Source organism: Hemitrygon akajei, chromosome 2 (assembly GCF_048418815.1).
Source record: "Hemitrygon akajei chromosome 2, sHemAka1.3, whole genome shotgun sequence".
Lineage (NCBI taxonomy): Eukaryota > Metazoa > Chordata > Chondrichthyes > Myliobatiformes > Dasyatidae > Hemitrygon > Hemitrygon akajei.
In genome coordinates this window covers 35449249-35464609 of record NC_133125.1, presented here as the reverse complement: position 1 = coordinate 35464609, position 15361 = coordinate 35449249, and the positions used below count along the sequence as shown (strand labels likewise).

Sequence of the window (15361 nt, the reverse complement as noted above, 5' to 3'; positions counted from 1 at the left end):
AGTGATTATAATTCCATTCGTTTCCAGGTAATTAAGGAGAGGGTTAGGTCTGGTCCTCAGATTGAGATTCAAATTCGGAGAAAATCAATTTTGTCAGCATCAGAAAGAATCTAGCGGGTGTGGATTGGTTTTGGTTGTTTACTGGTAAAGGAATGTTTGCAACTGAGGGGCCTTCAAAAGTGAAATATTGTGAGTACACAGTTTGTATGCTCCCGTTAGAATAAAAGGCAAGTGCAAAGGTTAAGGAAATTTTGGTTTCAAGGGATATTGAGGTTCTGGTTAAGGAGCAGGTGCATAGCAGATATAGGCAGCAAGGAACAAATGAGGTGGTTGAGGAGTGCAAGAGAACACTTGAGGAAAAATCAGAACTAAAAGAAGATATAACGTTACTCTGGCAGTCAAAGTGAAAAAGAATCCCATGGAATTCTACAAATATATTGAGAGCAAAAGGAAAGCAAGGGACAAAATTGGTCCTCTTCAAGATCAGCATGGTTACCTGTACATGGGGGAAGAAAGAATTTGGGGAGATCTTAAAAATTGATTTTTTACACCTGTATTTAAAAATCAAGGCGAAGTAACAGAGGGGTCATGGACAGTAGGAGGTGCTTGCTGTCTACAGGCCAATTAGAGTGGACAAGTACCCAGGGCCTGCCAAGGTGTCCCTCAGCCATTGTGGGAGGATAGTATAAAACTGCAGGGCCCCTGACAGAGGCTATTAAAAATTATTAGCTATGGGTGTGGTGCCAGAGGACAGGAGGTTAGCCACCGTTGTCCAAGAAAGGCTCTAAACATAAGCTGGGAAATTGGAGGCCAGTGAATCTGGCCCAAGTCATGAGTAAATTTTCGAAAGAAATGCTAGGAGCAGGACGTACAAGTATTTTGATAGACAGTGCCTGATTAGGGATAGTCAACATGGCAGTGAGCTTGGTAGGTCATGTCTAACTAATTTTAGTTTTTCTGGTTACCAGGAAAGATAATGGAGGATATTGTCTACAAAGATTTTTGCAAAACCTTTGACAAAGTCCTGCATGGGAGGCAGGTTCAGAAGGCTCAGTCATTTGGCATTCAAGATGAGACAGTAAACTGGATTCAACATCGGCTTTGCAGAAGTCAAAGAATGGTAATAGATGGTCACTGGAGGTCTGTGACTAGGCCTGTGTTGCAGGGATCTGTGCTGGTTCATTGTTGTTTGTCACCTGTATTAATGATTTGGATGATAATATGGTAACTGCATCAGCAAATATGCCAAGATTGGTGGCATAGTGGACAGCAAAATTGAAACAATAGGACATTGAGGAGTGTCGGAGAACAACAGGATCTGTGAATACAGACCCCTAATTCCTTGAAAATAATGTCACTTGTCAATAGAGTTGTAAAGAGATCTTTTAGCACACTGGCCGTCATAATTCTGCTTATTGAGTACAGGAGTTGGGATGTTATTTTGAAGTTGTACAGGATGTTAGTAAGGCCAAATTTTGGTGTATTGTGTGCAGTTCTAGTCACCTACCCATAGGAAAAGAGAAAATTTTCAAGGATGTTGCTGAGACAAGGACCTGAGTCATCAGAAAAGGTTGAATAAATTAGGATTTTATTCCCTGGAGCACAAGAGAATGAGTGGAGGTTTGATAGAGGTATACAAAATTATGCAAGCAGTCTTTTCCCACTGAGGTTGGGGTGAGACTAGAACTGAGGTCATAGGTTAAGGTTGAAGGGTGAAATGTTTAAGTGAAATCTGAGGGGAAATTCTTCACTGAGGTTGGCGCAAGTGTGGAAAGATGTGCCAGTGGATGTGGGTTTGAAAGAAAAGGCCCTAGGAGGTAACAAGCAGAAATGACAAGAGTTTGTAGTTGTTGTTCCTTGGCTTTTGACAAGGCGCTACACGAGGTTGCTGAATGAGGTAGGAGTCCATAATATTATAGGTAAGGTACCAGCATGGATAGAAGATCAGCTGACTTGCAGGTCAAAGAATGGGAATAAAGGGGGACAGTTTTGGTTGGCTGCTGGTGCCTAGAGATTTGCCAGTGATGATTCTGCTAATTTGCATGTTATATATTAATGAATTGAATGATGGAGTTGATGGCTTTATGGCCAAGTTTGCAAATGACACAGAAAGAGGGCAGCTAGTGTTGAGGAAGTCTGCAGGAAGACATGGACAGATTAAGAGAACAGGCAAAAAAAAAGTGGCAGATGAATACCACCACAGAGGAAAATGCTTGCTCGTGCATTTTGGTAGAATTTAAATACATACATTTTTTTTTAAATTTTACCCAAATACTCTATATGCGTGGGTGTCCTACTGCAGCATTCCCCAAGGATTAATTTGCAGGTTAAGATAGCAGTAAGAAAGGCAAGTGCAATGTTAGCATTCATTGAGAGCACTAGAAGACAAAAGAAAGGATGTGATTGCTGAGGCTTTATAAAGGCATTGGTCAAACCACATTTGGAGTATGGTGAGCAGTTTTGGGTCCTGTATCTAAGGATGGATGTGTTGGCATTGACGAAGATCCAGAGGCTTACAAGAATGACCCTGGGGATAAAAGTATTGATGTATGAGGAGTGTTTGATGGCTCTCTGGAGTTTATAAGTACAAAGGGAGATCTCATTGAAACTTATCAAATATTGAAAGGCACAGATCAAATGAGCATGCAAAGGATGTTTCCAGTATTGGGGAAGTATTAGACCAGAGGGCAAGTCCCAGAATAAAAGAAATAAACATCTCAGAATATATCCCCTTAGAACAGAGATGAGAGGGAATTTATTTAGCCCGACTATAGTAAATATGTGGAATTCATTGCTACAGGCTGCAATGGAGGCCAAGTCATTGGGTATATTTAAAGCAGAGGTTGATAGGTTCTTGATCAATAATGTTGTTGAAGGTTTATGGGTAGAGGCCAGGAAAACTGGGTTGACGGGGGTTAATAAATCAGCCACAATCACAGCAGACCCAATGAACTGAATGACCAAATTTGCTCATGTGTCTTATGGTATTGTGGAAGGATGCATAGGTGAGCCTTATGAATAGCTTGTGTCGACAGCATGGTAGTGACGTGGTTAGTGTAATGTTCTTACAACATCAGCGATCAGGGTTCAATTCCCACCCGTCTGTAAGGAATTTGTACATTGCCTCATGACGTGGGTCTCCTCCCACATTCCAACGCCACACAGGTAAGTTCTGGACACGCTACGTTGGTGCTGGAAGCATGGTGACAGTTGCAGGCTGCTGCCAACACATATTCAGACTGTGCTGGTTGCTGAAACACGACTATGTTTTGATACAAATGCAGCAAATTAAGAATGTTTGTGACATTCAGTTATGCAGTGTGGTTTCCAAATTCACCACAGATGATAGTGAAATTCTGGGTGAAGGAGAAGTAATCGTTCAACAAAAACATTTAAACGTTTTACATGCTGTATGGGTGCAGTAAAGTTGTGGCACTCATTCATTTTTCACAACCTTTTAGCATTTACAAAATATGTAGCTTTAAAACTATGCAAAATACTGCTAATCATTAATTCCTAAAGAACTACAGTAAGAAATGGAAGTTACGTACAGACTATATTCCCTGTCCATACTATGAGGTGTTATAACTAAGTCACATCCCGATTTCTGTATTAATACTTCAATGGCTTACTGGAAAGTACTGATGCCTAGTGTTTTGCTATTGGCTCACTAGGAAGGAAATTAAATCTCTGTCCATTCTTTGTTGTGTTATTGGACAATGTCCCTGAACTTAGGAAAATGGCATGGACCTAATACTTGATTAAGTGGAGATCCTGATCCACAGGCGCCCAGTTGTCATTTCAAAGCAGATTCTTTCACAGTTTCAGTTTAAGTTAAGTTTAGTTGATTTATAATTTAAACAATCGGGAAATAAAAAATACTCAATTAATAAATTCGATGAATATTTTTATGGAATTAAATGACATTTTCAATATCTTAAAAACATCAATAATTTTATCTTCACAGTCACAACTTAATAGGTATGTAAATTCTGTGTCCCCCATACACATTTCTGGAATTATGCTCAAGACTGCAGTATTGACTCTGTGCTGAATTTATCCAATATCACATGTACTTTCAATTGTGTTTAACAGTAAAATAATTTACAATATTTTGGGTTAAGAGTCTTCCAGAATAATGACAGAGCTAGCATCACTCAAATGATACTCACTGAATGATACAGAAGATGGATTAGTGAATATACTACTACATTGCTGAATAAAATATCAAGTTTAACTTGGTCAGTTTTCTTGTCCTGGACTTGATTGTGCACCAAACCTTGAGTCTTATCTGCCAGAAAACCTACAAAATTTGCAACCCCACCCTATTACTTCAGAACTGGCAGAGAGAACTGCCCTTTTGAGAAGTTTGGAATTCTTTGATCAAGCTTTCAGTGTCACTTTAATTATGGTCAATGAATGTTTCATCTGTATGGTAATCATCTAACGAACACTCCCCAAACCTAATCATTGTTCCCATTCATTTACCAGATAACATGTCAACTCGTCCAAATTCAGCAATCTCAGAACATATCCTTGTATGACATTACAAATTAATTATTAAACACTTTTATGACAAAGGTTTTCATGTTTACTAAAAATAAAATACAAAAATCCTCATACCTTGGGCTCCATTGAGATGAAGTTATGTGTTCCTCTACTAGAAATAGTTGAACGCTTCATTGTCCTACTATGATAAAAGTGGTAGTAGTCTTTCAGGGACCCAATCTGTTAAGGAAAAGAAAGGAGTTTAATTAAGTTTCCATCTAAACTCTTCCTTTTGTCTGGATTACATAAATTATTCAATTTAATTTACTCTAGATGATCTCAAATGTTACTCTGACCTTCAGGATCATCTTTCGCAAAAAGAAAAAGCAACATGATACAAAATGCACCATTAACCTTTCATGAGTTCATTTGGTTTTTGAAGATAATCTTTTCGTGTACTATTGACAAAACTTTCATGACAGGAGTGCTTTGCTGTTTCTAAACAAGATATGTAGCCCCAGAAAGACACGCAGACGGAGAAATCAAACTCTGCATATTATGGTAATATCATCTTTACTATCAGCGCTTGTAGAAGCGGATAACAAATCTTAGTTCGGACAAGAATCATTTGCCTACCGACAAATATATTCTACAAGGGATCTGAATTTAGATTTTTAAAAACTTATGCAGAATATGAACGTCACAATAAAGAAATTCCCAACTCCACTACAAGTTGACTGATGGGTACCAAAACCCTTATTTTCTAAGATAAAGACAGTTATTCACTTTAACTGTTAATACATAACTTTTGAAGTATTAATAGCGGAAGATCTGAATGAACATCTGATCAAAAGCACAATGGAACTTTCCCCTCTGCTCACTGGCAAAAGAATCCAACATTTTCAAATAGCAGCAAAGGACGCATTCGTAAGTATGTAGAGGCCACAGTGGGAGAAAATGCTCACTGGCATAATTAAAGTTGCAGCCCATGAAAGCATGAGCCAAAATTGCTTCTTTGAACAAATTAGACCTCCTGGTATATTTTAATCAGATGACGATTTAAACCGTTCGTTGTGTTGCAAATTTGTCATTTCTAGCATACAGCGTAAAGGAGAACAAAATAATTGTTTCTTCAGATCTTGAATCTTGACCCTTCAAGTTCAAACTGCCAAGTGGACATTTGTCTAGAAAGCCTCATTTATTCATGAAATGGGTCAGCAGTAAAGTCACAAACAACCTGAGTATGTGAATCACCCTTCCCTGGCAACACAATATTACATACATTCATTTAACAAAAGCAGCTTGGGTCATAATCAAATGAAACACAATCATCACAGCATTCCACCCTGATATCACAACACAGTTGTCATGATACAGTCCAACTCCAACACACCTTGGAGTAAAGCTACTTTTTCTACAGCTATATGAAGGAATCCACCAAGACAAGACTCAACATAGAGGGAGAAGAGGAGTAGACTCAATCTTCTTTAAATCAGATACTGAATTTTGGTATGAATAAGAGTAGCTCCATTAAACTAACAACCGAACTCCACCATAGAGACCTCAAGTTGACAAGAACGACGCTTTACCAGCATTTGCTATTATGCTCAAACCCTTCGGGAAAAGAAAGCAACAATCTCAAACCATCAGTCAATATTACCCAAAGTTGTATGCATGTGATGGACCTGCAATCTTAACTTTCAATAATGCTAATTCAAACCTTAAGTTTGGGAGGTTGACTGAGTTCTCTAGTGATAACCTAACTGTTAAGGATACAGAGGATACCTGGTTTCAATCATCTGTGAAATTTATGGCCAATTCATAATCACTTCCATGCAAATAACGGAAAATACAGGTACTTGGTGGCCAAAGGAAAAATTTTAAATTTATTTATTTTAAGTGTGCGACTATCACTCCCAGAATTGACCATGAAACATGTACATTTATTTAAAGCATGATCAACCAAGATGCAGAAGCAATACAGTAACATCCTCCACTGGTCCTGAACCAATTAACGTATCTATCTAGATGGACAGTTAAGTTTGTCGTTTTACATTCAAATCAGACATATTAATTTAGGCTTCATTTTATGTAGAACACTAATAAGGAATTTAATCTATCTGGTAATAACACAAAAACAAAGCAAGAAATCCTAAATACTAGACCCAAGAAGTGCCCTGCATATTATTTCCACCGTAACAAACAAAAATGGGGCACAGAATTTTTTTTTAAAAAGGACTTCATCCAGTTCCGACAGTTACCATACTTACACCACTAGTGAACTCAGATGAATGAATCAGATTCAGGTTTAATATCATTGGCACGTCATGAAAATTGTTTTTTTAATGTGGCAGCAGTACATTGCAATACACAATAGCTACAAGTTACAATAAGCATGTATAAATTAAAGAAAATTAAATTAGTTTTTTTTTAAAAATGAGGAAAAAATACTGAGGCAGTGTTCAAGGATACATGTGTGTCTCTGCATCCTCCTGGATGGTAGCAATGGGAAGGGCCAGGTCCTGGGTGAAGGGGGTCCTTACTGACGGATGTTGCCTTTTTGATGCATCGCCTTTTGAAGGTGCCCCTCAATGCTGGGGACGCTAGCGCCCATGATGGAGCTGACAAAGTTTACTACTTTCTGCAGCTTTTTTCTGATCCTGTTCTGCAGCCCCTCCATACCAGACAGTGATGCAACCAGTTAGAATGGTCTCCATGGTACATCTGCAGAAATTTGCGAGCATCTTTGGTGATGTAACAAGTTTCCTTAAACTCCTAATGAAATATAGCCACCATCATGCCTTCTTTGGAACTGCATTAATATGTTGGCCCAGGATAGATCCTCAGAGATGTTGACACTCAGGAACTTGAAACTGCTCACCCTTTTCCTCTTCTGATCCCTCGATGAGGATTGGTGCGTGGTCCCTCAATTTCCCCTTCCTAAAGTCTACAATCAATTCATTGGTGTTACTGATGTTGAGTAAGGTTGTTGCTGCAACACCACTCGACCAGCTGATCTATGGCACTCCTGTACGCCTCCTCATCACCATCTGAGATTATGCCAATAAGAGTTGTGTCATCAGCAAATTTATAGATGGCATTTGAACTGTGTCTTGCTATACTATCGTGGTTGTAGAAGAGTAGAACAATGGACCAAGCACACATTCTTGACATGTGTCCGTTGAGGATCCAGTTGCAGGTGGAAGCAGAGGCCCAGGCTTTGCAGCTTGTTGATTAGAAATGAGGGAATGATTCTGTTGAATGCCAAGCTGTAGTAAATAAACGGCAGCCTAGTGTAGGTATTGCTCTTGACTCGGTGAGTAGAGAGTGAGTGAGATTACATCTGCTCTTATGGCAAGACGCAAATGATAGCAGGTCCAGGTCCTTGCTTGGGCAGGGGTTGAATAAAGCCATGACTAACCTCTCAAGGCACTTCACAGTAGATGCAAGTGCCTCTGGGCAATAGTTGTTGAGGTAGCTCATCCCTAATCTTACCGGTATGATTGTCACTCTTTTGAGGTTGGGAGCCTCCAAATACAGCAGCGGAAGTTTGAAGATGTCCATGCACACTCCCACCAGTTGGTCAGCATAGCAGCCCTAAATAGGAATATTTGATCATTCCCATTGGAGCTGCACATAAATAGTCACCCCTTCTTCACCCAGCCAACCCAGGACAGTATTAAGTACTGATTCAAACATCCATGAGAAGTTCCACAGCACTGAGACTGAAGGTCTCACAATTTACATGATGCACAGCCATTTCATGCTTAGTTTATTTCAAAGCACTTCCTAAAGCTGCTGTCTCTACAAACAAGGACAATCCTTGTCCAAATGGCATATGGAAACACTTCACCAACTTGCACGTTATACTCCCAAGTTAAACACAGCTTTCTTCAAAGCTGTTTTAAATTATGGAAGTTGATATGTAACCACATTTTGAAAGCACTCTCACTAGTGACATGCTGATACAACTACAGATGCTGCCTCAGCTCTAAGGATCTTGACCTTGGTCTGCCTGCACATTCCCCCATTTATTGCAAAGAGCTCCAGTGGATACCACGGTTTCACCATGTATCCCGTAGCTGCCTTATTACTTTGTTATTATGAATTACCCCTTAGTGCAAGTTAGTAAGAAAATCATTGGGAAAGTGATGGGGATGAGAGAGCGCGCGCATAAATATTAGGGCAATGGAAATAAGATGGGGGTGAGTTTGCTCTGCCAGGAGTTAACATGGACTCGATAGGCTGAATGGTCTCCTTGCTTGTTGCAGTAAGGAAGAACAGCAGTAATCAGTACATTGTTGGGGCAATTTAGGATGGCAGAACTAATACAATCAACAATATCCACATCCCAAAAACCGAATTTATTTGATACCACAGCAAGTTCTTCCCCCACCCACCCCCATTCGGTGTGGTTTTATTAGAGTCTAATTCACATTTTCCAAAGTTTGTTGTGAAGTTCACTTCATTATTAACTTGTACTCCTACCTGAAAGTTAGTATATTACTTAGACCTTAGTTTCTGGAATGTTACTAATAGCTCAGATACACTAAGTGCATAGACAAGTAATCAATAACTAGTACGAACAGCAGGTAATTTCTGATATCTTTTTTTTAAGAAAGAGGTCTCTGGAATTATACACAAAAACATTGATCTCTTGTACGTGTGGAACTCCAACCATTTGAAGTGGTTTACGAGAAATTTGCAGCAGACATAAACATGCATTGAATTTAAAGCAATTTTCTGACTCATTGGTAATAACATAATGAAGAGTTTGACAGGATATGACAACTTTTCCCCTGGGATTTATTTAGCAGTGGGTACCTGTTTATGAATTTGTATGAAGGCTCACTCAATTGACTGCACAATTTAAATTACCAGAGAATGAGCAGAGAAGCGGCAGATGCAGTGTAATTCTGGCAAGTGCAAGATGCTGCTCTTTAGAAGGGCAAATGAAAGTTAATGATTGACCCCTTAATGGCATTGAGGTACAGAGAGATCTTGTGATGAAGGTACATAGTTCACTGAAAGTGCTTATGCAAGTGGACAAGGTGGTAAAGGCAGCATATGCCACGCTGGCCTTCACTGGTCAGGGTATCGAGCACAAGAGTAATAACGCCAAGCAGCAGCTCTACAGCATTACAAAGTACTGTCAACTGTTGTGGTCGCCACAGTAAAAAGACGTGGGAACTGTGGAGAGGGTGCAGAAGAGATTTACCAGAATGCTGTTTGGATTGTTACAAGCTAGCAAGGATGGATGTATTTGGGGTGTCCTCCCCCGGGCAAAGGAGGCTGAGGGGAACCCTGAAAGGCTTAAAATGAGACACACATATGGATAGGGTAGACAGCCAGAAGGTGAAAACATCAAACACCAGAGGATGTTCATTAGAAAGCTGGGTGTGGGGCAAGGGGAGGTGCAAGAGTTTAAAGGAAAAGTGCTGGGCAAGTAGATTTTATTTTAAACTTAGTGGCAAGCGCATGGAATAGGTTCCTGGGGTCCTAGTGGAAGCAGGCATTTTGGTGACATTTAAAAGGCTTTTAGATAGACATGAATGGAATGGAGGGATATGGACAATACAAAGGAGGAGAACATGAGGTACAAATTGACATCAAGATGGGCACAACAACGTGGACCAAACTGTCTGTCACTAATGCAATGTTCTATCAGTATTGTAACTTTCTATGTTCTATAACCTTCCTGTCAATGTCCTTCAATGTGTAGTCTCTCAAACTTGTGTCCATCTTGTCAAGGAATTGTTTTTGAAACATTTCCAATTCATCCAATGTCCTCCTTACCATTCTACCAGCAATCCTCATCATCTCATAGAACATAGAGTAGAGGCCCTGCTGTCTACATTGTTCTGCTGACCAATATATACCTACTTCACAATCAAACTCTTTCCTCCTACCTCCATTTTTCTTATATCCAGGTGCCTTTTTTTTAAAAAATAAATGTCTCCATTATATCAGCCTCAACCACCATCCCTGGCAGTATATTTCAGACACTTACAACTATATATGTTAAAAAAAACTAACATCTCCCCTAAACTTTCCCCCACTCACCATAAAGAAGGTCCTCTAGTATTGCCCAGCATCACATCTCACCAATTTTTTAGTGCACAAGTTAAAAGGTATTTCTCAAAATACTTAAGCTACAGTATTTCATTTCAACGGTGTATACCCATGGCAACACACGTACTTTGGAGTTTCTTGTTAAATTGCAGTCAACCAGTTTTGATTAAGTTCAAATTCAAGTTTAATATCATTCAAACATACATGAACATTCATAAACAGACAAACAAAGCAGCTTCTTTGGGGTCAAAGTGCAAAATAGTACCAACAGTCATACACAGCACAAGACACATACAGTCTTGTAAACATACAGTCACACAAAAAAATATATAGCCCAGGTCCCCAAGAGACACGTCTTGTAAATTGATAGTACATGGGTGTTGTTGGCAAGAACATATGCATGCACACAATCCAGCTCATCGTCCACCAAGTGAACACTGGAAGACAGTGCCAATGGGAGTGGCCAGTCCTCCAACATCTCCCCTCCTGGACTGCTGCAACAGGTAAGCCTGCAGCACAGGGCCTAGACCTCACTATAACTGAGGCCAGGCAGCTCCCCCGCCATCAGTCTTAGCAATGAACCGAACTTGCAGCATTTTTCATTACCAATGTCCAAAAGGGTCTTGCAATCACAAGAAAAATGTCCAAGACAATCACTCATTGTTAGCCTGCACACTGCCTCCATCGCAGCGATACAGTCTGCACCAAGTCCAGCTCCTCTGTTAAAGGGGTAGATGGGGTAGACCTACAGTACTTGAAATTCCCAATTTCCAGCATTATCTTGCGAACATAAAGACATTTAAATAAAAATGACAAAAACACCTTTGGTTGGCCACTTCATCCAAGCATGCTACCATCTTACTGTTAAGAAACATTAGTTTGAAATGGCTTGGAACAATGTAGCAAATCACATCCCAATAAAGATGTTTTTCATCCTTGACCTGTCTGTAGCCTTTAGTTCAGTCAACAGCACCATCCTTCGTGAAAGCCCGACACAATAATCCAACAGGGAGGGGTCACTCATTATTCCACACCTATTGCTTTTGAGCCAGTAATGCATTTTATTTTTATATTCTCACCCTTGAACCAATTCATTTGTGTCAATTATTGAGTTACCACACAGAGTAGGCGCTTTCAGCCATACCACCCAGCAACCCCAGTTTTAACCCTAGCCTAATCATGGGACAATTTAGCCCACTGCTCTAGTTTCTCTATACCCATGACTGTGTGGCTAGGCATAGTTCAAATACCAACTATAGATTTGCTGACGATACAACCATTGTTGGCAGAATCACAGATGGTGATGAGAGTGTGAGCTATGCCAACTAGTGGAGTGGTGCAGCAGCAACAACCTGGCACTCAACGTCAGTAAGACGAAAGAGCTGATTGTGGACTTCAGGAAGGGTAAGACGAAGGAACACATACCAATCCTCAGAGGGATCAGAAGTGGAGAGAGTAAGCCATTTCAAGTTTATTGGTGACAAGATCTTTGAGGACCTAACCTGGTCCCAACATATTGATGCAGTTATAAAGGAAGCAAAACAGCACCCATACTTCATTAGTTTGAAGAGATTTCATATATCAACAAATACACTCAAAAACTTCTATAGATATACCGTGGAGCGTATTCTGACAGGCTGCATCACTGTTTGGTATGGAGGCTGGCTACTGCGCAAGACCGAAAGAAGCTGCAGAGGGTCATAAATTTCGTCGTCTCCATCTTGGGTACCAGCCTACAAAGTACCCAAGACATCTTCAAGGAGAGGTGTCTCATAAAGCAGTGTCCATTATTAAGGACCCCCAGCCAGGGCTTGCCCTTTTTTCACTGTTACTGTCAGGTAGGAGGTCCAGAAGCCTGAAGGCACACACTTAGTGATTCAGGAACAGCTTCTTCCCCTCTGCCATCTGATTCCTAAATGGACATTGAACCCGTGAACACTACCTCACTTTTTTTTTTAAAAACTGTTTTTGCTCGTTTTTAATCTATTCAATATACATACTGTAATTGATTTACATTATTTTTTCTTCTTCTACATCACGTATTGCATTGAACTGCTGCTAAATTAACAAATTTCTCAACACATGCCAATGATAATAAACCTGATTCTGATTTATAATCTCCAATTAACCTACCAACTGGTACATCTTTGGATTGTGCAAGGAAAGCTGAGCACATTTGTGCAGTCACAGGGAGAATGTACAAACTCCTTAAAGGAAGTGGTGGGAACCGGGAGCTGAAACTGGCTCACTAGTTCTCATCTATTACCCCTCAGGAAGATTTACTTGAAAACACAGCAAATTTCCACATATACATTGATGAGACCTCAAGGTTTCCCTGTGATCCTATTTTATCTTTACATTGCCAAGTAACTATTCTGTTAATGCTTCTGCAAATTACAGGGAGAATCAATGCCAGTACCTTTAGTCTGGCAAAACTGTCCCTAATGCTTAAACAACTGTCCAAAAGTGGACGAGACTGTTTGCAACCTGCATGTCATGTCTACTTCCACGATGAGCCAAGGACCACAGAACTCTGTCCACCTTCCTAATTACCCAACGCCAGCATTGCCTCAAATTGTCTGCAGATGAAGATTGTATCGAAAGGAAAGTTAAGCACAGACACGGCCATTATATTCTCCTCCAGGCTGGCCTTCAATGAACACAGGTCTACATGTCCAAACTTGCAGCAAGTTTAGTTCAGCTGCCTCACCTTATTCTTGCTATTAGTTCCAGGTAACATTGATTAAAATTCTCATCCTTGCTTTCCAATCCATTTAGGCCTAAAACACGCCAAGTCCATTCCTTACAGCACTGTGCTTCTCTAATTCTGACTTCTTAATCACAGATAGTCACACAGCAGAGAAACACTGTTCAACTATTGGCTTCAAAGTTTATTTAGTTTATTATCAAAGTACATTAATGTCACCATGTATAACCCTGAGCCTTTCTAATGAAGCAGCTGACACTTGTAGAGATCAAAGAGTAGTTTTTTTAAGTTAAACTTCCAACCAATATTCTTAGTTCAGCTTCTTGCCATAAACGGAAGCCAGTTGTCAGTTGTTCATGTGAATGGCAAGCAATCAGTCTGAAGTTAAAAGGGCAGATTGCTGAACATACAGCAATGGCCAACAGCACTTGGGCTGACTGGTCTAGAGATGCACTGTAAGACAATGGGTTTTAGTTTCAAACCAGATAACTCTGGCTAGGCTATTTCGTTCAAGGAAGCTTGCAGACCAGATTGGTATCACTTAGCACATCAAATAATTGAGCTATTAATAGTTGGAAGATTTGAGTGCTCAGAGTCAGCTTCACAGCATTAATTATGGACATCTGAGAACTTTGTCACCAGAAGCTTTTAGACTGTATACAAAGGTATCTGAAAATATCACAAGTGTGAAGTCATCCAAGTGGCAGAGAAACAATATAAATGCAAGAGAGCAGTCAGGCTTGTTAGGAATGGTCACAGAACAGCAAGAAGAATGACAGAAAGACATGAGTCCTGACGAAGGGTCTCGGCCCGAAACATTGACTGCTCCTTTCAGCGGATGCTGCCCGACCTGCTGAGTTCATCCAGCTTATTTGTACGTGTTGATTTGACCACAGCATCTGCAGTGTACTTTGTGATGACAGAAAGACTGTCTGGCTAGAAGCCAGTCCCCTGCCTTATCTACAATTCATTTGTATGTCTTTCTACCTTACAGGAATTGTACCTGTTTTGGAAATACTTTGCTTTGGAAATGTTTAAACTACTTTGTTAGCTGGAAATATCTCCTCCTTGGTGGAGAAGAATTCCACCACACAGATAGTGGGTATTGATATTTAAATTCACAGTGGAGGATAAATAGGGAAAAGACGCAGCCATTGAAGAGTAAGTAGCTACAGAACAACCTTTTAGTGAGGGTACTTGTAGCTATCCGTATTCAGATAGAGCTTTAGATCTTCATTTGAGTTTAAATCTTTGCAGTCAGCAAACCCAATACCATCAGAACCTCTCCAAATGAGCATCTCAAAGCTTTCTTAAATCCCACTTCAGTCATCCTTTTCATGATTTCTCTCATTTGCAATTTCTCATATGTGACCCAGAATCAAGTTCTGTTTGACAATGCTCCTTGAAGCTCATTTCAGGCTTTAGTGCAAAGGGATTATACCAATAGAAACTTTTATTTTGTAGCAATATGTGGGGGGGGGGGGGAGGGAAGCAGGGGATAGACGCAGTAAAATGAACATTCACAGTGTAAACATAAAGCACACACTGCAGATTCCAAGTCAACCTGAATGTTAAGTTGACAAGGTAGAAGATAATCTTTCAGTTTTATTTAAACTGAAATTAATATTTACTTAAGTCATTTTATTATATCATATTCTCTCTTCTGTCATGGTGGTGTTTAACAGTGACATCATACATATGAAACAAAGGTCTTGCAGAAAGGTGAGGAGTTTGAAGTTATACCAAAATGCAACATGAGCACATTAGTTAAGTTTAAGGAACAAAGCAATGTGTCGGAGCAGGGAATCAGTACCAAGTATATCATTAGCAAAATAGGCGATAATCATTTAAGATAATGTGTGCGCGCACACACACACACACACACACACGTTAGTAAAGAGTCCTGTCCTTCTCGTGGTACTGTCGGTGGGTAACAGCCATATCAAATCCTCTCCAGGTGGCATTTTTCCTATCTAAGTGCATCATTTGTGAGTTCCTCAGTACTACAGTAACAGCTAACCACTCCTGTATTTCTCTGGATATAAATTTCCATTTAAGTGTTTGGCAGACTCTAATATTCCCATGCCACAAACA

General features: G+C 40.0%; 1 protein-coding gene across 3 annotated transcripts in view; it reads right to left on the bottom strand.

Annotated features, from left to right (window-relative positions):
• pcsk5b (proprotein convertase subtilisin/kexin type 5b) overlaps positions 1–15361 on the bottom strand; it is a 327069-nt gene that overhangs the window by 297879 nt on the left and 13829 nt on the right. For all 3 annotated transcript variants that reach the window (XM_073070138.1, XM_073070147.1, XM_073070157.1), the window contains exon 2: positions 4624–4728. In XM_073070138.1, the coding sequence (XP_072926239.1) occupies positions 4624–4728 (105 nt within the window). The remainder of the gene's footprint in view (positions 1–4623; positions 4729–15361) is intronic.